This window comes from Peromyscus eremicus, chromosome 8a, assembly GCF_949786415.1.
Source record: "Peromyscus eremicus chromosome 8a, PerEre_H2_v1, whole genome shotgun sequence".
Taxonomy (NCBI): domain Eukaryota; kingdom Metazoa; phylum Chordata; class Mammalia; order Rodentia; family Cricetidae; genus Peromyscus; species Peromyscus eremicus.
Genome location: NC_081423.1, coordinates 63,604,786 through 63,628,860, shown reverse-complemented (window position 1 = coordinate 63,628,860; position 24,075 = coordinate 63,604,786). Strand labels below are relative to the sequence as shown.

Genomic DNA, 24,075 nt, shown 5'->3' with positions numbered 1-24,075 from the left:
TAGTATTTCATTTGTAGTTGAGTTCTTTTACTCTTTACTCTTTGGGGACCTGCCACACAACTCCCAAATAAATACACAGACTTATTCTTACTTATGAATGCCTGGCCTTAACTCGGTTTGTTTCTAGGCTGCTCTTCTTAACTTAAAAAGAATTTTTCTATTCTTTTCTTTTTAAAGATTTTTATTTTATTTTATATGTATTGGTGCTTTGCCTGCCTGTATATCTGTGTGAGCTTGCCAGATCCTCTGGAACTGGAGTTACAGACTGTTGTGAGCTGCCCAGTGGGTGCTGGGAATTGAACCTGGGTCCACTATAAGAGCAGCCAGTGCTCTTAACTGCTGAGCCATCTCTCCAACCCCACATTTTTTTTTAAATGTTGGTCTTAGATAACATGGGCTGGCCTCAAACTGGATATATTGCTGAGAATGGCTTTGAATTCCTAATCCTCCTGCCTCCACCATCCAAGTGATGGTATCACAAGAAAGAGCATCATTGAAAATGCTCTTAATGATTAAAGCTGGTACAAGATACAGTCAGAACAAAAACAATTAGTACATATTGTTTTATAGGAATATCACTTAGTGTAACCCAATATTGTTAGAGGTTTGGGGAGACGGTTCTATAGGTAAAGGTGTTTGCCACCATGCCTCACAACCTGAGTTCAAACTCTGTGACCTGAATGGTGGTAGAAAAGAGCTGATAGGGTCTCTGTGTAGACCTGGCTGTTCTAGAATTCACTAGATAAAACAAGCTGGCCTTGAAATCAAAGAGATCTGCTTACTTTTGTCTCCCAAGTGCTGGGATTGAAGGCACGTGCCACAAAGTCAGCCCAAGAACTGACTCTTTAAAGTTGTTCTCTGACCTCCACATATATACCAGCCTAGTCTACACAGTATGTCCCTAGTCAGCAGGGATACACAATGAGACTTTGTCTCAAAAAATTTGTATATGCACACATACACACAAACATATATATATAATTACACATATAATTAATATACATATAATTATATATATGCTATATATAAATTTTATATACATAACAAAAATAAACTAAAAATTTGACTGGGTGTATTTGGGGAAGACATTTGAGGAAGAAGGGATTGTTGTCCGTTGGGTATGATGGTACACGCCTTTAATTCCAGCACCGTGGAGGCACAGCCAGGTGGATCTCTGTGAGTTTAAGGGCACCTAGGCTACATACTGAGACCTTCACCCACAGAAAGAGAGGGGCCAGGGAGAGGGGGTTATGGCGAGCACACTGTCCTTTGGAGACCACACAGGTTTAAATAGAAATTCTCTACTCAAGGAGAACACATATCTCCAAACCTGAACGGTGGACATAATCACCTCAAATGGGGAAATCACCCAAATAATACAGTAAGGGACAGAGGGAAAAGTAACAACAATAAAGAAACTGGACTTCCGCCAGGAGAACAAAGTCACTAAGGTATTGAGAACATGTATCCTTGACATTCCAGGAGGCTTGGTGGGTGCCAATTGTGGTCTTCCTCCCCCAAACTGATGACTGAAATCCACCCCCCTGAGATAAACAGCAGTTGTGATAGCGGGGCTGGATATGGTGGTGTACACTTGTAACCCCAGGACTCAGGATGCTGAGGCAAGAGGAAGAAAAAAAAAATCAACCAATGGACGGGAATTCTACCAAACAGTTGACAGTATTTGTCAAGTCTGGCAGGGAGATGTAACAGTATCTTTTTTTTTTTTTCTTTTTTTTTTTTTTTTCTTTTTTGTGGAGCTGAGGACCGAAGCCAGGGCCTTGCGTTAGGCAAGCGTTCTACCACTGAGCTAAATGTCCAAGCCCAAATGTAACAGTATCTTAGGACACAAGTGATACTACATGAAAAGTAAAGAAATTTGATTGAACTGTAGATTTTAGTCAGTAACAAAGTATCAATAGAGGTTCAGTGATTATAACAAATATATCTTGCTAGTGTGCCACGCTACTAGGTAAGGCACTATATAGAAACCACATGGTATTCTTAATCCTCCTGTACATCTAACATTGTTCTAAAAAGGCTGGAGAGATGGGTCAGTGGTTAAGAATACCTGCTGCTCTTCCAGAGGACCTGGGTTCGATTCTCAGCATTCACATGGTGGTTCACAACCATCTGTAACCTCAGTTCCGGGAAATCCAATGCCTTCTGACTTTCACAGACACCAGAAATTTATGTAGTACACATAAATGCAGGCAAACAAAAACAAAAAACAAAAAAACTCTATACACATAAATAAATGTTTTTTAAAAGTCATTTATTTAGCCGGGCGGTGGTGGCGCACGCCTTTAATCCCAGCACTCGGGAGGCAGAGCCAGGTGGATCTCTGTGAGTTCGAGGCCAGCCTGGACTACCAAGTGAGTTCCAGGAAAGGCGCAAAGCTACACAGAGAAACCCTGTCTCGAAAAACCAAAAAAAAAAAAAGTCATTTATTTTTTGTAATTGCTACTTTTGTTTTTGTCTTTCAAATGAATATCATGTACCCTGGGTTGGCCCTTGGACTTGCTATGTAGCCAGTGATGACCTTGAACTCCTGATCATCCTGCTTCCACCTCCCAAGTACTGAGATTACAGATATGAACCATGCTCAGTGTTTGTGTGTGAGTATGTATGTGTGTGTGTGTGTGTGTGTGTGTGTATTTGTTGTTTAAGGAAGGGTCTCACTATGTAATCCTGACTGGCCATAGAAATCTGCCTGCTTCTGCCTCTCAAATGCTAGAGTTAAAGGAATGCCCTTCCACAGTAGGCATGTCTATAATTTGTTTGTTTGTTTTGAGACAGGGTTTCTCTTTGTAGCCCTGGCTGCCCTGGAACTCACTCTGTAGACCAGGCTGGCCTTGAACTAAGAGATCCTCCTGCCTCTGCCTCTCGAAGTGCTGGGATCAAAGGTGTGTGCTACTATGCCCAACTGGCATGTCTATACTTTTTAAGGAATATTCTTGCACTGGGTGGTGGTAGCATATCCTTTAATCCTAGCACTTGGGAGGCAGAGGCAGCAGATCTTAGTGAGTTGGAGGCCAGTCTTGTCTACAAAGTTAGTTCCAGGCCAGCCAGAGCTGAAACACAGAGAAAGCCTGTCTCAAGAGGAAAAAAACAAACAAACAGAAATTTCTTTTCTTCCCATTCTGAAGATTTGAAGTTGAAATCAAGGTGTCAGTGGGGCCATATTCTCTTGATGGCCTGGGTAAGGATGTGTTTAAATGCCTTTCTTTTTTTTTTTTTTTTTTTTTTTTTTTTTTTGGTTTTTCGAGACAGGGTTTCTCTGTGTAGCTTTGCGCCTTTCCTGGGACTCACTTGGTAGTCCAGGCTGGCCTCGAACTCACAGAGATCCGCCTGGCTCTGCCTCCCGAGTACTGGGATTAAAGGCGTGCGCCACCACCGCCCGGCTTAAATGCCTTTCTTGCAAAGCTTCGGGCAATGACAATCATCTTTGGTGTGTAGATACATCACTCCAGTCTTCCCCCATGAATGTGGCAGATAGAGAAGCCAAAGTCATCTTGGTCTCTCTTTTAGGCCCTTGAGTAGCCATTACTGTTGACCTCTGTAAATGAGCTAGCATCTTGTGAATACCAGTAAAACTCTTGGAATGTAAATTTTTTGCAGCCCCAGGCTCCTCCCAATCTCAAAGCCAAGAATGATAATGTCGAAATATGTAAAACATGTCGTTGCCTTGTTAAAGAGGCCATCTTTGTCCTGTAGAAGAGCCTCCCTTACTTGATGATACTACCTGTTTTCTTTTGGGAGGATAAAAGTGTGTGTAATCTGCTGGGCAGTGGTGGCGCATGCCTTTAATCCCAGCCTGGTCTACAGAGTGAGATCCAGGACAGGCTCCAAAGCTACACAGAGAAACAGGGAAACCTTGTCTCAAAAAAAACAAACAAACAGAAAAACCAAAAAAAATTTTTTTTGGAATAGTCTCCCTGCAAGCCACACAGGTGACCTACCCATTTAATTTTTATGTAATCAGCTAAAAAAAGAAAGTTTCTATGTATGGCTACTAAACGTTTTGTTGTGTTTAGAAAACATTCCTTAAATTCAATAATTTATTTGTTTGTTTGAGACAGGGTTTTGTCTGTATAAGAGCCTTGGCTGTCTTGGAACTAGCTCTGTAGACAAGGATGGCTTTGAACTCCACCTGCCTCTGCCTCCCTAGTGTTGGGATTAAAGGCATAAGCCACCACAGCCCAGCTTAATTCAAGAATTTAAAACTCTCTCTCACACTCCATTTTAAATTAATGTCTTATTATTATTAAATTCATGGCATTATTATTATTATTATTATTATTATTATTATTATTATTATTAGTTTTTTGAGACAGGGTTTTTCTAGCTGTTCTGTGACTTGCTCTGTAGGTAAGGTTGGCCTCGATTTCAGAGATCTGCCAGCTTCTGCCTTCAGGGTGCTCAGTTTAAAGGAGTGCACCACCATCTTCTGGCATCTTGCCTTTATTTATTTTATTTTATTTTTGAGGCAGGGTCTCACTGTGTAGCTCTGACTGGCCTAGAACGCGGTTTGTAAACCAGGGAGGCCTCGAGCTCACAGAAATCCTCCTGCCTCTGTCTCTAGAGTGCTAAGGATTAAAGGGACGCTCCTCCAGGTCTGGCTAAATTCGTGTCTTTCATCAAACTGTTACATGCACGTCTTTTTTGCACACGGAAAGAAGGCAGTGGAGCAGCTGTATCATCTTCAGCACATACTGTCTCCTTGATACGTCAATTGGTGGAGGAAAGTCGGTTAAAAAGAAATAGTAAGGGGTCCTCAGAGAGCCCCCCAGAGAAGAGCCGGTCTCTCCAAATAGGCTTTCTTGCCCGGGACTCAGAAAGCCAACGGAACTCAGATGTGCGAGGCCGGGGAGGAGGTCGAGCCAGCGCACAGAGGGCCGCCCAGCTGCGGGGGAATGGTTTGACGGGGACACAGGGCCGCGAGGAGGCTGCCGCGATGCTGCCGTCTTTGCAGGAATCGCTGGATGGGGATGAAAAGGAGCTGGAGAGCAGCGAGGAGGGCGGCTCTGCGGAGGAGCGGAGACTCGAGCCGCCACCCAGCAGACACTATTGCCTGTACAGCTACTGCGGAAGCAGGTGCCCGCATCCTGCCCGCTGCGCCCGCGGCCCCGCGGCCCCGCCGCCCAGCCTTGCACCCCGAAGCCCCCACTCGCCATCTCCTCTCCCAGCCAAGGTCTCTGGCCCAATGGGCCCTCCTGGCCTCAGTCGGTTCTTCAAGGCTCGTCTGGGCTTTTATGCCCTGCACTCCCAAGCCTTCTGCCCTCTTTTAGCCTGTCACCGCAGCCCCTGACATTTATTCAGCGCATTCCTTCAGTGTCTGTCCTCTGCCCTCAGTGGCTGTTCCCAATTGCCTTCATTTCTACTACACACTTTCATCCCTGCCCTCTAGTTTGCTCCTTTCTTGCTGCCTTTCTCTCCCCTGCCCACCCACTGCTGACTTTCCAGGAGCCCTTGCGGCCCTGGAATTTTTAAGGTGTGTTTTATATTTTTAATTATGTGTCTCTGTGTCTGTGTGTGGGTATTCGCACATGCATGCAGGTGCCTACTGAGGCCAGAGGCATCAGATACACCTAGAACTTGAGTTATAATTGATTGTAAGGTGCCCTAAGTGGGTATTGGGAACTAAATTTGAATCCTTCCCCAAGAGTAGTTAGCGCTCTTAACCGCTGAAATATCTCACCAGGCCTTTTTTTTTTTTTTTTAACTAACTAATTTTTCTTAATTAAAAAAACTATGCGCATTTGTATTTTGCCTGCATGTATGTCTGTGTGAGAGTGGTTGAGCCCCTGGAACAGGGGTTACAGACAACTGTGAGCTGCCATATGGGTGCTAGGAATTGAACCCAGGTCCTCTGGAAGAGCAGCCAATGCTCTTAACGGCTGAGCCATCTCTCCAGCCCTTAATTGTTTTGTTTGTTTGTTTGTTTTGTTTTGTTTTTCGAGACAAGGTTTCTCTGTAGCTTTGGAGCCTGTCCTGGACTAGCTCTGTAGACCAGGCTGGCCTCGAACTCACAGAGATCCACCTGCCTCTGCCTCCCGAGTTCTGGGATTACAGGCATGCGCCACCACCGCCCGGCTCCTTAATTGATTTTTAAAGGGGAATTTCTTCAAACTTTCCAGACATTAGGTCTTTTCTCCACTTATTAAGTATGCTGGAGAGAAAGGGGGTTCTTGTCAGCACTCTTTCATGGGGCCTCTGTCTTGTAGCATTGTAGTTGATCCCTTGCTTTTGCCCAGCTTGCAAGGGCTGGATACTCTGATTGACAGCACTGTTTGTTGCATTGCATCTTGCAGACTGACACAGCATCGAGGGGATAGTGATGATGGACGTTCAAGTGGCCTAAATGCAGAAACTCCCTCTGGTGATGATTTCAGGTAAAAACAGCTAAGCACGATTCACTCATGGGCTTTCATGATCTGTGCTTATCTGTAGATATCCCTGGGTATCCTGTGGCTACGGAGCTTTCTCTGAGTCAGTCATCAGCTCCTCCTTTCCCCTAGGAACCTCTTCTGATTCCCTTCTCCTGGGCTCTTTCACTCAAGGCAGGGCAGATGCAAATACTGATAACGCCCCTGCGATTAGCCAGATAGAATTCTTTTGAGTTTCTTGATTGGAACTCCAGTAAAAATTCAACGTAGTATTTTTATCAAGATTTATATTTAAAAATAAAGTGGAGGGGGTAGGGATAGGCCAGGAACACATGCCTTGATCCCAGCAATCAGGAGGCAGAGGTAGATGGATCTCTGAGTTTGAGGAGAGTCTGGTCTACAGAGCGAGTTCGAGAATAGTCAGGACTATACAGAGAAACTCTGTGTCAACAAAACAAAACAAAACAATTAAATAAAAACAACAGCCAAACGTGGTGGCATTCACCTGTAATTCTAGCACTTGGGAGGTGGAATGCAGGAAGATTAGGAGTTCGGTGTCAGGCTGGGGAGATCAGTGTCAGGCTTAGTCTATAAAGTGTATGAGGACCTAACTTCAATTCCCAGAATCCAGGTAAAAGCTGAATAGAGTGGTGTACTTGGAGTCCCAGCCCAGGGTAGACAGAGAGAGGAGGATCCCTGGATCTTCTTAACCAGCCAGCCTAGCCTAAATCCACAAGCCCCAGATCCCAGTGAGAGACCCTGCCTCAAAAAAGGTAGACAGCATCTGAGGAACAGGTTGACTTCTAGCTCCTATAAGTATGCGCACATGCGTACACAAACTTCCCTGCACACACATGAATATGCATATTCATGTACACACACACACACACACACACACACACACACACACACACACACGAAAATAGTTGGTCATCCTCAGTTACACTGTGAGTTTGAAACAGACTGAGCTACATGACACTCTTATCTTTAAAAAAAAAATGGGGTTGGAAAAATGGCTCAGTGGGTAAGGGAACTGGCTGCTCTTCCAAATTCAATGTGCAGCACCCACATGGTGGCTCACAACCTTATGTGATGCCCTCCTCTGGCCTCCACAGACACCAAGCACACATTTGGTGCACAAACATACAGACAAAACAGCCCTACACATAAAATAATAAAATTGAAAAAAAGAGAGAAAGAGGCGAGAGACACGGCTCAGTGGTAAGAGCACATACTACTTCAGAGGACGCAAGTTCAGTTCCCAGCACCCAGGTCAGGTGTCACGACCACCTCTAACTCCAGATCCAGATTATCTGACACTCTCTTTTGGACTCTGAGGATACCCAACCCCGTGTGGCATACACCCATACAGATACACAGACATACACACACATATACTTAAATAGAAATAGCAATAAATCTTTTCTTTTTTTTTTTGGTTTTTCGAGACAGGGTTTCTCTGCATAGCTTTGCGCCTTTCCTGGATCTCGCTTTGTAGAACAGGCTGGCCTCGAACTCACAGAGATCCGCCTGGCTCTGCCTCTGAGTGCTGGGATTAAAGGCATGCGCCACCACCGCCCGGCTAGCAATCAATCTTTTAAAAAATTCTAAAACATCAATAATAAGCAAACAAGAACCCACCAAAATAGGTCCAGTGAAATGTCGCAGCAGGTGAAGGCACTTGCTGTCAGGCCAGATGAGTTGAATTTGATATGCCGAATTCATAAAGTGGAAGGAGATAACTCACATGGATCTGTCTGCCTCTGCCTCCCAGTTGCTGGGACTAAAGACTTATGCACTACACCTGGGGAGATAATTATCTTTAAGGTTAAGTTGGCTGAGTTTCAGTCGGTGGTTTCTTGACCCTATTGCCTGTGAGCCTGTGGCAACACAGGAGTTCATGGCAGGAGCGTGTGGCAGAAGAGCTTGTGAACCCCACGGCAGCTAGGAAGAAAGGGAAAACGGGAGAGAGGCAGGCAAGCTTTCAGCCAGTTGGCCAACCAGTTAGGATTCTGATATGTTGTTAAGGTCATACTTCAGTGACTTAACGTCCTCCTAAAGGTTCGAATACTTCCAATACCACTATGATCTGGGAGCCTTTTGAGGGACATTCCAAATCTAAACAATAACACTCACCAGCAGGGGTCCTCAAGTAGACAGCATTCCTAAGAGAGACCCTAAAATTGGTATGGCAATACACAGCTGTGATCCCAGCACTTAAGAGAGTGGAGCAAGTTTGAGGTTAACCTGGGCTATGGAACTAGTTCAAGACCAGCCTGGGCTACATAGGGACGCTGTTGAGGGAGAGCCTGAGGCCCTGGCTTTGGTGCGTTATGTGTGATTTATGGGGGTGTGTGTCCTACTGGTAAGGAACGTGTGTCTTTCATTTGTCAAGCCTCTCCTTGGTGGATACTAATCTACCTTCGGAAGTGGAGCCAGAGCTGCGCGGTTTTATTGCTAAGCGTCTTTCCAAGGGAGCGTTCTTTGAAGGGCTGGGTAATGTTGCATCTGTAGAGCTGAGGTAAGTATAAAATGTGCTGTCTCCTGTGTTTTTGATTTCTGAGCTAAACATGAGAAGTGTGGAGAAACTCGAAAAGATCTAGATCTGCGGAAAACATCCTTGTTTTCTGTTTTCCAGCACCTCCTCCCCTTCTACTCCCAGCCAGAGTGATGAATCTCACACATCAACCTTGTGAAATTAGACTGAGTGAGATTCTGGCACATGGATGTACTGTAGTCTGTTTTATACTTAGACAAAAGATTCCAGGGCTGGAGATGGAGCCCTGATGTAGAGCACTTACCTAGTGTGTCCCATAGCATCATTTAAAAAAGTTAATTACTGCCGGGCGGTGGTGGCGCACGCCTTTAATCCCAGCACTCGGGAGGCAGAGCCAGGCAGATCTCTGTGAGTTTGAGGCCAGCCTGGTCTACAAAGTGAGTTCCAGGACAGGCACAAAGCTACACAGAGAAACCCTGTTTGGAAAAAAAAAAGTTAATTACCAAAGTAGAAATTATATGCCTACAGTTTGTAATGTGCTTTCACAACTGCTGATGTAGTTCTTCTTACAAAGGGCAGTTATCTTACTTTCCAGTGAGGAAGGAAACAGAGAATTGGAAGCCCAAGGTCACAGGGAGGTCGGGTCACAGGTACCCTCAGCCTAATCCCAACTGTCTCGCTGTTACACTCCTTCAGACCACACATTTGTTCAAATATAGTTTCCCTTACAAGTATGCACCTGTGGCCCAAGGATAAAGCTACTGGATGTGCCTGGCACATCAGCATATAACAGCCATGACATGTAAAGGTTTAAAGGACGGGGAACATGCTTATTTTTATGAATGATTATTCTGTGAACAAAGCGGAACTTTGTGTGGATTTTTCTTTAAACAATTTTTAAATTTTTTATTTTATGTGTATGGTTGGTTGTTTTGCTTGCATGAATGTCTGTGTACAAGGAGTGTGCCTGGTGCCTGCAGGGTCCAGAAGAGGGTGTCGGATCTCCTGGAACTGGAGGCACACATGTTTGTGAGCCACCATGTGCTGGGAATCGAACCTGGGCCTTTTAGAAGAGTAGCCATTGCTTTCTTAACTGCCTAGCCATCCTCCAACTCCTAGACTTCTTACATGAGACAGCAGAATTCACTGACCCTCTGTTAGCAGCTGGTTTGTGTGTTGAGACAAGGTCTCACCATGGAACCTGACTGGTCTGGAACTCACCATGTAGACCAGGTTGTTCTCGAACACACAGAGATCTGCCTACCTCTGCCTCCTAGTGCAGGGATTGGTATGCATCACCGCGCCTAGTCCATAGGCTGTTTAATTAAACCTCACCTGGGGTGAACAGTCATGCTCCTCTGCTAAGATGAGTAAGAGGAGGCTGGGAATCTCTGCATGAGTGGGAGATCCGAAAGTGTTACCAGGTCAAGGCCAGCGTTCAGAGCCATCTACACAGCGAGGAGTGTGAGTACCAGGATATGCCACTTTCCCTTTCTCTTTCTTTTCTAGAATTCCAGGTTACCGCGTTGGTTGTTATTACTGCCTTTTCCAACAGGAAAAACTGCTTCCTGAAATAGCAGCAGTGGAGCCTGAATATAACCCTTCCGAGTATGTGGTCTGCTTCTTAGGAGGGTCTGAGAAAGGACTGGAGCTATATCCTTTCTTTGGTATTTGAGGATATCAGGAGGGAAAACATCGGGGGAAGGGGCTAGTAGCTATCAGCCTGCCCCCACCTTCTCCACCCTTAAGGGTGTATCTAAACGTCGATTGCGGCCATTTGCCTAGGCTTGTTTCGATCCAGTTTGTAGTATTTGAGAGACTTTGTCTTTTTCTCTCTTTTTTTTCTTCCCCAGAAAGGATCTACTTTGTAGTCCTGACTAGCACGAAGCTCACTATGTAGACCAGGCTGGCCTTAAACTTAAAGAAATCCACATGCCTCTGACACTGAGTGCTGGAATTAAAGGTGTATGCCACCGTGTTCCGCTGAGACCTTGTATTTTTTTTCCTCCCCCCCCCCTCCCCCCCAGCCAAGGTTTCTCTATGTAGTCTGAAACTGGCTGTCCTGAAACTCTCTCTGTAGACCAGGTTGGCCTTGATCTGCCTGCCTCTGACTCCCAAGTCCTGGGATGAAAGGCCTGTGCCACTACCACCAGCTGGCAACCTTGTATTTCTTGCTGAGAGGTGAAATACTGATTGATCATTCTATATCTCTTCCTTAAGAACATACTTTCAGGCTTGAATTGGACAAGTATATCCAAGGGCTGAAAAACCACATGGATTGTGAGGTAAGATGACCAACGTGAGCTTTCTAAGACAAAATGATAAACACACCAGGACTGCTGTACTTGTCGGGTCCCTCGGCAGCCACCAGACACTTCAGTTCTAAGTTCCTCCCCTTGTGGTCGTAGACGAGCGGTGTGGGACACAAGCAGGGGATGCAGCTGTGATATAGGTGCCGAAGGTTTCGTGATTCTGCTTTCGATGTGTTGTGTTGATGAAAACTTCAATGTTCAGTCTGATTGTGGAAATCCACCCCTGTCATCCCAGCATGTGGGAGGCAGAGCATGAGGCTGGCTTAGCTTACACAGTGAGTTCCCGAGCCAGCCAGAGCTACATAGTGGACCCTGTCTCAAAAGGAAAACAAGGAACTAGAGGGATGGCTCAGTGGTTAAGAACACTGGCTACTCTTCCAGAGGACCCAGGTTCAATTCCCAGCACCCACATGGTGGCTCACAACTGTCTGTAGCTCTAGTTCCAGGGGATCAGACACCATCCTCTGGCCTCTGCAGTCACCATATACATGTGATACACAGACATACATGCAGGCAAAACCCCCATACATACAAAATAAAATAAATTAAAAACCAAGCAGGGCTGGTGAGAAGGCTCAAAGGTAGATGTGCCTACCACCAAGTCTGATACCCAGGACTTACAATATGGACAGAGAACTGACTTACATGGCTTGTTCTCTGACCTCCACGTTTGTGTGGCACATGCATGAACACACACAAAAATAAATGTAAAAACAAAGACAAATCTATGCAGAACTCAGTGGCAGTTAATAAAAAGAAGATGCCTTTTATCCCATTTCTATGCACACAAGATCTATATTTTGGTTAGCCCTAGTGGTCCATGCAGCCTATGGGATCAGAGATATGCTATGTCGTAGTCTAAGATACCAAGTTTTAAAAACATCCCATTTTTATTACTCTTTTATGAATTAGACATGTCCATATTGACTAATTTATCCAAACCTGTCGAAACTGTGCTTTGAGGGAGTTTAGTGCCAGCCACAGCAACAGAGGGTTAGATAACCACCAGATTTCTGTGAGAGCCTGTCTGAAAAGACTACACCTTTAGCTTGCAGTAGCTGTTAGTCAAGATGTTCATATCACATGTAGTGATAGTTCTTGTACTTACAAGCTACTGCAAGAGCAGAGGAAAGGACAGCAGAGCTGTGAGCCAACAATTAGAGGCTGGGGTTCTGGACTCCCAGACTGGAGCTCTTCCTGTGTGACAGTTGTCTAGAGAGCCAGACATACTCATGGGGTCATGTTTGATAACTAGTGGGCTTCTGTACTTTAATCAGTTCCTTGTATACCTTCTTTTTTTTTTTTTTTTTTTGGTGTGTGTGTGTGTGTGTGTGTATGTGTGTGTGTGTTTGAGACAGGGTTTCTCTGTGTAGCCTTGGTGCTGTCCTAGATCTCACCTATGAACCAGGCTGGCCTCGAACTCACAGAGATCTGCCTGTCTCTGCTTCCGGAGTGCTGGGATTAAAGGCCTGCGCAATCATGGCCCTGTATCCCTTCTAATTCCCATTCTGAGTATGAACGTGCTGACTACACTCTGTTTGTTCAAAGTCAAGGTGGAGAAATGAGAGTATGTAGAGCAGTGGTTCTCTACCTGTGGGTTGTGACCACCCCCCAACAAACCTGTCTCCAAAAATACTTACGTTACAATTCATAACAGTAGTAAAATTACAGTTATGAAGTAACAACAAAAATGATTTCATTTTGGGGGTCACCACAACACGAGGAACTGGTTTAACGAATCACACAGCATTAGGAAGGTTGAGAACCACAGTCTTAAAGAATCTCTCCAATGAGGGTGAAGTACAGTGAACAATTACATAGAACCTTGTTCCTTCAGTCATAATTCCTTTTTTTGAGATAGGGTATTGTTCTGTAGTCTGTCTCTCTCACAAACTCACTTTGTAGTCCAGGGTAGCCTTGAACTTGAGATACTCCTGTCTCAGTCTTCCAAGTGTTGAAGCTACAGGTCTACACCAAGATGCATGGCTCATAACTCATTTTATTAAGTTTATTGTGAAAAAAAAAATGGCCAGGCAGTGGTGGCACACATCGTTGATCCCATCACTCGGGAGGCAGAGACAAAAGGATCTCTTGAGTTCCAGGTCAGCTAGGGCTACATTGGTTTTTGTCTTGGGAAAAAAAAAGGGTGGGGGAGGGGGACAAAGAAAGGATGGGGGGCAGTATGTGGGAGGTTTAGGATTGCAAGTTCAAGTCTGGCCTGTACTACATGGCTAAACCATGTCTCAAAAACAAACAGAAAAGGTACCTGTCCTAGTTTTTGTTTTCCAGCCACTAGGAGTATATTGAAGCGGGGTGGGGGGTGGAGAGATGGCTCGACAGTTAAGAGCACTTGCTACTCTTTCAGAAGGCCAGAGTACAGTCCAATTGCTCATCACCACCTATAACTCCACTTCCAGAAGATTCAACACCCTCTCCTGGACTCCGGGAGGCTTCCACAAGAACATATATACATATAAACAAAAAATAACAATTTAAAAATTGTACTGAAGAAGGGGCTAAGAAGATGGCTTTGAGGACCTGAGTTTGGATCCCCAGTGACCACATTCAGAAATTCTGGGTGTGGTGACATGCACCTGAAATCCCAGTGCTGAAGTGGTGGACAGGCAGATCCCTGTACCTCATTAGCTAGCCATCCCAGCCAAATCAGTGAGCTTCAAATTCAGTGAAAGACCCTGTCTCAAGAAAATAAGATGGAGGGCTGGAGAGATGGCTCAGCTCTTCCAGAGGTCCTGAGTTTAATTCCCAGCCTGGTGGCTCACAATAATGAGATCTGGCATGCAGGCAGAATACAGTATACATAATCAATAAATATTTTTTAAAAAGAAAGAAAATAAGATGGGGAAGTTGGAGAGATGGTACCTGCCACCAAGACTGATGACTTGAGTTCATCTCCAGCACCCACATGGTTGAAGGTCAGAATTGACTTCTACAAGTTGTCCCCTGATCTAAACATAGACACCATGGTGCACACGTGCCTCCACCACCACCTACCTCCAAAAATCTAATTTAAAAAATGAAGGTGGAGAGCAGTTGAGGAAGACACCTGATGTCAACCCTGAGCTTAAACATACACACAAATACATACACCATGCATACAGAGAAAGAGTATATTGAGAAAAAAGTCCATTAAGGTAAAGGCTTTTATGATATTAAAGCAAATGACATTCTCTCTCGATCTAGGAAAAGAGCCTGGGGAATGATGTAAAATCCTATCTGAACAGCTGGTATGAGGATGTGGTGTGTCCGATCCAAAGGGTAGTTCTTCTCTTTCAGGAGAAACTGACCTTTCTGCTACATGCCGTAAGTATTGCGCACCAAAGAGCATCCCCAATTAGAATCTCCTCAGCAGACCGTGAATCACTTAAAACATACTCATTTTCGCTAAACATAACTTTGTCCTTCCTGAATATTTCTTCAGACTATGCTTGCTATTTAGACCACATCTTTTTTGTTTGTTTGTTTTCAAGACAGGGTTTCTCTGTAGCTTTGGAGCCTGTCCTGGAACTCACTCTGTAGACCAGGCTGGCCTCAAACTCACAGACATCCCCTGGCTCTGCCTTCCAGTGCTGGGATTAAAGGCGTGTGCTACCACCCACATCTTATTGACTCTTATCTAGAAAGTTTTAATACTAAGGTGGGGTTGAATGTCAGCTGGATCTTTCCATTAGAAAGGTGCTTCCCATCAGGTGTGCTGGTGCATGTCTATACTCCCAGCACTGGGAAAACAGAAGCAGGAGAATAAGGTTAAGGCTAGCCTCAGCTACAGAGAGTTTGACACCCACCTGATTTATGTGAGACCCTGTCCCATTAAAGATGCCAGCTGGGTCTTCACAGTAAAAAAAGTAGCCGGGCGGTGGTGGCACACGCCTTTAATCCCAGCACTCGGGAGGCAGAGCCAGGCGGATCTCTGTGAGTTCGAGGCCAGCCTAGTCTATAGAGCGAGATCCAGGACAGGCACCAAAACTACACAGAGAAACCCTGTCTCCAAAAACCAAAAACCAAAACAAAAAAAAAACAAACACACACAAAAAAGTAATAATATTTTCTTTCTAGCCACTTTTTAAAGACAGGACCTCCCTGGGCGGTGGTGGTTCACGCCTTTGATCCCAGCACTCAGGAGGCAGAGGCAAGCAGAGCTCTGAGTTTGAGGCCAGCCTGGTCTTTTTTTTTTTTTTTTTTAAGAAAAGAGGTAAATTATTTAGTGTGTGTGTGTGTGTAGAGAAAAGAGGACAGCTTTTGTGAGTTCTCTTCTCCCACCTTGTTTCTGTGTGGCGTACTAACAGGCTGGCTGGCCCTGGAGCTTTCTGCTGATTGTGTCTCTGCCTCCCATATCACTGTGAGTGCTGGGCTGGTGCATGCCCCAGATCTGGCTTTTTATGTGGGTTCTGGGGATAGCACTCAGGCTGGCTGGCTGGAACAGCTAGCACTTTTACTCAATTGAGTCATTTCCAGCTGACTCCAAACTTTCAATCTTACCTGCCTCAGCTCCTCGAGATTACAGACCTGCCCAACCACACCTGCCTGAAATAATGACTGTTTGAAATGCTGGGAAACGGGCCATTTCCAGAATATCTGAAAAGGAAAGCAAAATGCAAAGTAATGTTAACTGTGTGACAGTGTTTGGTCCCCGCACAAGCCTGATGACTGAGCCCAATCCCCAGATCCCATGAGGTGGCAGGGGAGAACTGTGCTGACTTCCACTTGTACTCCTTGACACTTTTATTCACACACACACACACACACACACACACACACACACACACACACACACACACGAGATAGATTTGGGGGGCTGGTGTCATAGATAAAGGCACTTGCTGCCAAGCCTGACAACCTGAGTTTAATCCCTGGATCCTTCAGGCTGGAAGGAGAGCACTGATTCCTGCAAGTTGACCTCTGACCTATAGAGTGAGTTCCAGGACAGCTCTAAAGCTACACAGAGAAACCCTGTCTCTCAAAACCAATAAAATAAATAAATAAACAAGGCATCACCGAGCAGGGCTTTAGCTTGGGTAGGGTGTACGAGGTCCTGGTTTAATCTGCAGCAATGGGAAATCAACTTTGCCTTCAAATGTTGCAGGCAGCCGCTGAGCAAAAGGTGCGATGGGCCGTGTGCATTAGTAACCATGTGTGATCACACGGTGGACGATGCCTTGGGAGGGGAGTGGTGGGTCAGTGAGGAACAGAGGAGGTATGTATCAAACTGGCGCCCTCTCCCTCTCTCTCATAGGCTCTAAGCTATACTCCTGTTGAGCTTAAAGAATCCGATGAAAAAACAAAGACAGACATTAACAGGTAAAGAAAGCTTTTCCCCGGCGAGCCCAACAGCCCCGTTTGAACCTCCCACCCCTAGGGTAGAATGCATTTGTTTTCTCCTGTTCTGCAATGCTGTTGGTGGAAAAGGACTTGTATGTGTGACAGGTTTCTGAGTGTGGCCAGTCTCCAGGGACTGATTCACGAAGGCACCATGACGTCTTTGTGCATGGCCATGACAGAGGAGCAGCATAAGTCTGTGATCATCGACTGTAGTGGCCCCCAGCCTCAGTTCCACAATGCAGGTGAGTCGGAAACAGAGGCAGTGTTGGTGGGACCCCTGCACTGAAAACACGTGACACAGACATGTCCTTCTCATGCTGAACTAAGCTTGCTGAAACCCTAGAAACACGGGACTCAAGTCATGCCTAGTAGTCTACTTTGTGTATAAGAAAACTCACATGTGTGTACACAGGAATAAATACAAACATGCTCATAAAGGCATTTAAATTTTTTTTTTTTATTTTAAAACAGGTTCTCACTGTACAGTCTAGGTTGGCCTTGAGCTGACAATATCCCTGCCTAGCTCTCCTAGGATTACAAGTGTGCTTCATATAAAGGCTTTTTTTGTTTGTTTGATTGTTTTTGAGAAAGGGTCTCATGTAGTCTATATTACTGGCCCTGAACTTCTAACCCTTCTACCTCCACCTCTCAAGTGCTGAGATTACAGACATTCATCACTATGCCTGGTTTACAGGCATTTTCTCGTTTGGGGATTTTTTTTGTTATTTTGTTTTTCCAGACTGTGTAGCCCTGACTGTCCTGGAACTCACTCTGTAGACCCGGCTGACCTCTCAAATGCTGGGATTAAAGGCGTGTGCCACCACTGCCCAGCTTGGCATTTTCTTAAGAAAATCTTTTTTTGTTTTGTTTTTTGGTTGAGACAGAGTTTCTCTATGTAACAGCCCTGGTTGTCCTGGAACTCACTTGTAGACCAGGCTGGTTCCAACTCAGAGATCCACCTGCCTCTGCCTCCCAAGTGCTGGGATTAAAGACGTGCACCACCACACCTGGCCAAGAAAATCTTTTGAGTGTGTGTCTGTGTGAGTGAGTGCGGGTACATGTGTACCCTAGCACACATGTGGGGACTCACAGGACAACATTGGGTGTCGGTCTCACCAAACAAGATAGTTTTTTATTGGCTGCTTTATATGTCAGTCTAGCTGGCCCTCAAAGCTCTAGGGATTTTCCTCTCTATGCCTTCCATCTCAACATAGGAACAGCAGGATTTCATATTCACACTTCTGTATCTGGCTGCATGTGTGTGCTGGAGACCTGATCTCAGGACCTCATGCTGTCATGGAAAGTGCTTTATCCACTGAGCCACTGTCCCAGCCCTAAAGGCATTTTTAAACATGTATTTATGTTGGTTTTTTTTTTTTCCAAGAGAGAGTTTTACTGTGTAGCCCCAGCAGCCCTGGAATTACCAGGCTGGCCTCAAATTCAGAGATCCACCTGCCTCTGTCTCCTGAGTGCTGGGATTAAAGGCGTGTACCAACACATCCTGCTTCTAAAGGCATTTTTTTGATATAACAAATTGGAAGCAACTTAAATGTTTAACAACAAGAAATCAATAAACTGGACTGGAGAGATGGCTCAGGACTTAAGAGCACTGGCAGTTCTTCCAGAGGACCCGGGTTCAGTTCCCAGCAACTACATGACGACTCACAACCATCTGTAATGGGATCTGGTGCCCTCTTCTGGCCTGCAGGCATACATGCAGGCAGAACACTGTATATGTAATAAATAAGTAAATCTTTAAAAAAAAGATTAAAAAAATCAATAAATTGCTAATTCATACAATGGACTATCGAGCGGCTAAAATCAAGGTAGAATACGTGTTAAAATGTCTCTGAAACACTGTTTAGTGAAACAGCCACTAAGAGAAACACTCAAAGCCTTACCATATATAAAACATTGATCCATAAGGTCAAGGTAGCTACCCAAAGCTTAAAGCATGTATAGGAATGATGGTCCTTTCTGCTGGGATAGAGGGACAGGTGATGATGGGGCTTCAACTGCTTGGGCGTTTCTTACCATGTGGTGAGCTTAACTTATTTTTGAAGTCACAAGGGAAGTTCTAAATAATTAATTATAAATGTTTTTATAAAGAAATTTATGGGGCTGGTGGCACACGCCTTTAATCTCAGCACTCAGGAGGCAGAGGCAAGTAGATCATTGTGAGTTCAAGGCCAGCTTGTTCTACAGAGTGAGTTCCAGGACAGTCAAGGCTACACAGAGAAACCCTGTCTCAGAAAAGAAAAATTCATGTTCTAGGACTGGATAGATGGTTCTGTGGTTAATAGCATGTGCTGTTCTTTCAGAGAAAGAGTTCAGCCAGGCAATGGTGGCACATGCCTTTAATCCCAGCACTCAGGAGGCAGAGCCAGGCGGATCTCTGTGAGTTCGAGGCAGCCTGGTCTACAGAGCGAGATCCAGGACAGGCTCCAAAACTACATGAACTCTGTCTGGAACCACCCTGTTTCCCCTCCCCCCAAAAAAAAAAAAAAAAAAAAAAAGGAAAAAAAAAGAAAGAAAGAAAGAGTTCAGTTCCCAGCACCCATATTGAGGGATCCAACACTTCAGGCCTCCTAGGGCACCTGTACACACACATACACACACACACACACACACACACACACACACACACACACTCATAATTGAAAATAATAAAAGTAAAAATTTTTAAACTGACATACATGTGCTTTGTGGTACTTAATTTTGTTTATTTACTGTTGCTTAGGAAGCAACCGTTTCTGTGAAGACTGGATGCAGGCTTTCTTACATGGTGCTGAAGCGGGTAACCCTTTTCTTTTCAGACAAGTCCTGGAGAACTTTAAACTAAAGGTAAGCCACATACAGTGTATCTGTTCTGAATCTGATTACTGCAGGTGGTAGCATCAGTGATTGGCTTTTACAATCACAGTGTTCTTTAAATGGAGCCCACAGCACTGGAGTCAGAGAAGGCACCTGCCTGCCGTCCAGCAGCATTGCATGCATGCAATTTCATTTGCAATACTTGGTGGTGAATTGCTTGTTTATATTTAGGGGACAGGAAGCTGATAATTTGTGATGCATATCAGTTGCAATACACAAATGATTTCAAAGTCTGGTAGGTGAGTGCTGTCACCTTAGGAGATTTTTAATTTTTAAAAAAATTTTTTTTGATATTTCGAGATAGGGTTTCTCTGTGTAACAGTCTTGGCTGTCCTGGAACTCGATTTATAGACCAGGTTGGCCTTAAACTCAGAGATCTACCTGCCTCTGCCTCCCAAGTGCTGGGATTAAAGGTGTGTGCCACCAAGGCTTGGCAGGAGACTTTGAAAATTCTTTTTAAATGTGAGATTCTGTTACACCAAAGGCAAAGCATACTAGCAATAGGAATAACAGGGTGTTTTAAAAAAAACCCAACATTCGTGGGGTGTGTGGTTGCACACCTTTAATCCTAGCAATGGGAGGCAGAGGCAGGCAAACCCTCTGTGAGTTTGAGGCCAGCCGGGGCTACACAGTGAGACCCTATCTCACAACAAAATAAAACAAAAGCCAACCTTGTCAACATATCCTCAGTGTCAGCTTAAGGGGGCATTCTTCAAGCCTCGTCATTATCTCACTAAACAGATTAACTGGGTAATCTTTTCCTAGGCCATCCAAGACACAAACAATTTGAAGAGATTTATCCGACAGGCAGAGATGAATCATTATGCTTTGTTTAAATGTTACATGTTCCTTAAGAACTGTGGCAGTGGAGATATTCTTTTGAAGATTGTTAAAGTGGAACATGAAGAAATGCCCGAAGCCAAAAGTGTGGTGGCAGTCCTGGAAGAGTTCATGAGAGAAGCCCTAGACTGAGGTTTGGGTCATGACATGTACTGAGGCTGCGTGTGTGGAACTAGCTGTCATTGTTTATAGGATTGCGCTGCCCCTAAGATGGCTGGAAACACCCAGGTTCTTTCTTCCTTTTGTACTTTTTTGTTTAACTTAATTAAACACAAAAATCCACGGATTATCTTCACAGAGTCCTAGGCAGATAGTATGTATTGCAATTGTGGAGTTTTGCTACATTGCTAGTCTCATAAATTTTAAGCTTCAAACATGTGCTGCCTAAAAAGCTCTGGAGGTGATTTTTGGCTTCTCAGGAGCTTCCTGGAATATTTAGCAGGTTTTTCTCTTCCAAAAAAAAAGGACCTCTTTCTCAATAGACTGTAGAATTTTTTGAACTATATGATCCCAGTAAGATGTGATGACACATGCCTGTAATCCCAGCTACTCAGGAGATTGAGGCAAGAAGTTTCTGTAGCTAGAGTTTTCCTGGTCCTGCCTGGCCCAGGGTCAGGACAAATCTCTCTCACTCGCCAGTCCCGTAGCCGCTCAGACCCAACCAAGTAAACACACAGAGACTTATATTGCTTACAAACTGTATGGCTGTGGCAGGCTTCTTGTTAACTAGTTCTTCTATCTTAAATTAACCCATTTCTATTAATCTATAAGTTACCAGTATCTTAACATGTTGCTTCTCATCACAGCGGCTGGCAGCGTCTCTCTGCCTCAGCCTTCCACTTCCCAGAATTCTCCTCTCTCCTTGTCCCACCTATACTTCCTGCCTGGCTACTGGCCAATCAGTGTTTTATTTATTAACCAATCAGAGCAACACATTTAACACACAGAACATCCCACAGCAGGTTTCAAGTTCCAGGCCAGCCTGAGCTACAAAATGAGTTTGTGTCCAGCTTGGACTACATAGCAGTCATCATCATACTGGTCTTACTAGCACTCCCATGCTGTGTCAAAGACAGATCTGTTTATCCTGTGGGTGCCTGATACAGACTGATCGTTGGCATGAATTATGAAACCACTTTTTTAAAGCCAACATGAAAATAAATCATGAGTGTATAAGAGTTTAAAAATGAGCCAGGCAGTGATGGCACACGCCTTTTATCACAGTACTCAGGAGGCAGAGGCAGGCAGATCTCTGTAGCATCAGGCACACATGTAATTTACAGACCTACATGCAGGTAAAACACACACATAAAATTATCTAAAGACCCAAAAAAAAAAAGAGAAATGGATGTACTAGCTTCAATATGAAAGTCTCTCGGATGAAAAGCTGTTGTAGAAGTGGCCACATCATTTACAGGTAGTTATTTGCCAGGAACCTGTATTTTCTTCCTTTTTTATTTATTTATTTTTTTTAAAGATGAAAATGCAGGGGTTCTTAAACAGTATTAAGGAAAAACAAAACAAAACAGTAAACATAATAAATATCCTTTACAAGCAAATATAAGAATGTAAACTGGCTGGGCGGTGGTGGCGCACGCCTTTAATCCCAGCACTTGGGAGGCAGAGCTAGGAGGATCTCTGTGAGTTTGAGGCCAGCCTGGGCTACAGAGTGAGTTCCAGGACAGGCACCAAAACTACACAGAGAAACCCTGTCTCAAAAAACCAAAAAAAAAAAGAAAGTAACCTGGAAGCCAGAGAAGGTCGGAGCTCTGTGAGTTCAGGGCCAGCCTGATTTCCTGATTTAATAGCAAGTTTCAGGTCAGTCAGGGCTACATAGTGAGACTCTGTCTCAATAAATAAGTAATATTTTAAAAATTTTAAAAATGCAAACAAATTCTTCCTATCACAATTGCTCATTGATTTTAGTTTGGACCTGTGTAACAAGCCTTGGATTGTTTTACCCTGAATCAATTGTAAGTGCCCTTGGGTGGCCCTTTCTAATTCCCATGGATGCCAGCTGCATCCACACCCATGGCTGTTCTGCATAGCTCTTTAATAAATCCATTTGATAATGACTTTGGTTTAGAAAATCAGAAGCCTTGTGCTCTCACTGCCTTCAGGATGCTCAGAGGAGCAGAAGCCTGTAAAACTGCGGAACTCTTAACTGCTAAGAGCTGAGTTCTAACTTTCAGAGTGATTGAGAGTGGCCTTCTGCCTTCTCTCCCTAAGTCAGTCCAGGAACATGACTCACCACGCCCTTTCTTTTCCTTTAATGAGAAATACAATTCAGGATCTTCATAAATGCTTTCACATGCTTTAAAGTTTAATAACTTGAATTATAGGCAGTATAGAAAAGAATCGAAGTAGCATTTTGATAGCCTTCTGACGGTAGTCAGCAGCTCTGCAGCACTTCTCTGGAATCTTTTCCTAATGCACTTGGCCATGTTGAAATCATTTTGTAATGAGCAACATTAGGACATCAACGTCTTGAATCTGTAAAACAAAAATCTTCATTTTCAAATTCACAATCAAGAGTCTGTGGCAAATGGCATTTAGAAAATAAATGTAGTGGCCAGGGCACTGTCTCATCGTAAAGAACTTGCCATGCCAACATGAGGACCTGAGTTTGATCTTGAGGACCTCCATAGAACGTCCAGTGTGGTAGCATGTGCTTGTAACCCTAGCGCTGATGAGGCAGGGCAGTCCTGCCGGCCAGCCTAGCTGACTTGTGAGCTTCAGGCCACTTAGAGACTTTATTGGAAAGCAAACAAAAAATGAGCTGGAGGGATAACTCAGTGGATAAAGGCCCTTGCCGCCAAGGCTGATGGCCTGAGAGCTATCTCCAGGATCCATGTCCCGGTGGAAAGAGAGAACCCACTCCTGCAAACTGCTCTCTGATCTCTACACATGCATCCCTCAGAATGAGCCAGTTAACAAACAGGAGAACAAAAAGGTAGATAACTCCTGAGGATTGATGTCCCAGGATTGACCTCTGACCTTCATCAAAAATAATAAAAATAAAAGTGAATGTTTCACCCAAAATAATAATAAAAATAAAAGCAAAATGCATTAAATCACTTGTGGATATAGGCAAAGTATAACTCTGTTTATTTGTAGGTACTTTCTTTGCAATGTATATAGTAGTCTTATGTTTAAAAAGAAGTCTGTGATCAATTCTGTACCGCTATTAAAGACAAGGAGAAAGATGTCATGGAATTGATTATATTGTTGGTCCTGAGAAGAAACAGCTCATGACCCGAAACCTGTACTGTATTCAAAGTTTAATAAGTGAGTGTATTACATTTTAAAGGTTTAAAAGTGATGTCCAGACATGGAATAAACTTGTGCTTGTGTGCAACACACAGGAAATATCTGCTTGTCTTGTACCAAAAATGTAACTATATTTGTTATAATAATAAAGCACAGCTTCTAATCAAGGCAGATATTTTTCATCTAATTGAGTTCAGTTCACACCTTCAGTAATTTCCAGTAAGTTTATGGGGAAATTATATCTTTTATACACACCCACACCACACCCACACACATACACATATACATACACTGAGGCATGTGTGAAAAAATTTCTAGTCACCTGTTGGAATGCACAAGGAGGGGGTAAATAATTTTTATCATGTTTTATTTGTGGTCTAAAACAGTTTCACCTGGGGCTGGAGAGATGCCTCAGAGGTTAAGAGCACTGGCTGCCCTTCCAGAGGTCCTGAGTTCAGTTCCCAGCAACCACATGGTGGATCACAACCATATGAGATCTGGTGCCCTCTTCTGGCCTGCAGGCACACACGCAGGCAGAACACTGTATCCATAGTAA

At 44.2% G+C, this 24,075-nt stretch overlaps 1 protein-coding gene across 1 annotated transcript; it reads left to right on the top strand.

The window, feature by feature from the left end:
* Nucleotides 1–4,930: 4,930 nt before the first annotated feature.
* C8AH17orf75 (chromosome 8a C17orf75 homolog) lies at nucleotides 4,931–23,692 on the top strand. Its single transcript, XM_059271325.1, has 10 exons — nucleotides 4,931–5,097; nucleotides 6,315–6,395; nucleotides 8,785–8,910; nucleotides 10,396–10,539; nucleotides 11,114–11,171; nucleotides 14,400–14,519; nucleotides 16,450–16,514; nucleotides 16,641–16,777; nucleotides 19,276–19,379; nucleotides 20,175–23,692. Exons 1-10 carry the CDS (start codon nucleotides 4,958–4,960, stop codon nucleotides 20,379–20,381), a joined length of 1,182 nt encoding a protein of 393 aa, XP_059127308.1. The 5' UTR covers nucleotides 4,931–4,957; the 3' UTR covers nucleotides 20,382–23,692.
* Nucleotides 23,693–24,075: the final 383 nt, after the last annotated feature.

Bases quoted from the DNA above. Each gene is read 5' to 3' on its own strand.
- C8AH17orf75 (XM_059271325.1), top strand. From the start codon at position 4,958: ATGCTGCCGTCTTTGCAGGAATCGCTGGATGGGGATGAAAAGGAGCTG. The intron at 10,540-11,113 runs ATATCCTTTCTT...TTAAGAACATAC, and splicing joins TCTGAGAAAGGACTGGAGCT to TTTCAGGCTTGAATTGGACA. The intron at 16,515-16,640 runs GTAAAGAAAGCT...TATGTGTGACAG, and splicing joins ACAAAGACAGACATTAACAG to GTTTCTGAGTGTGGCCAGTC.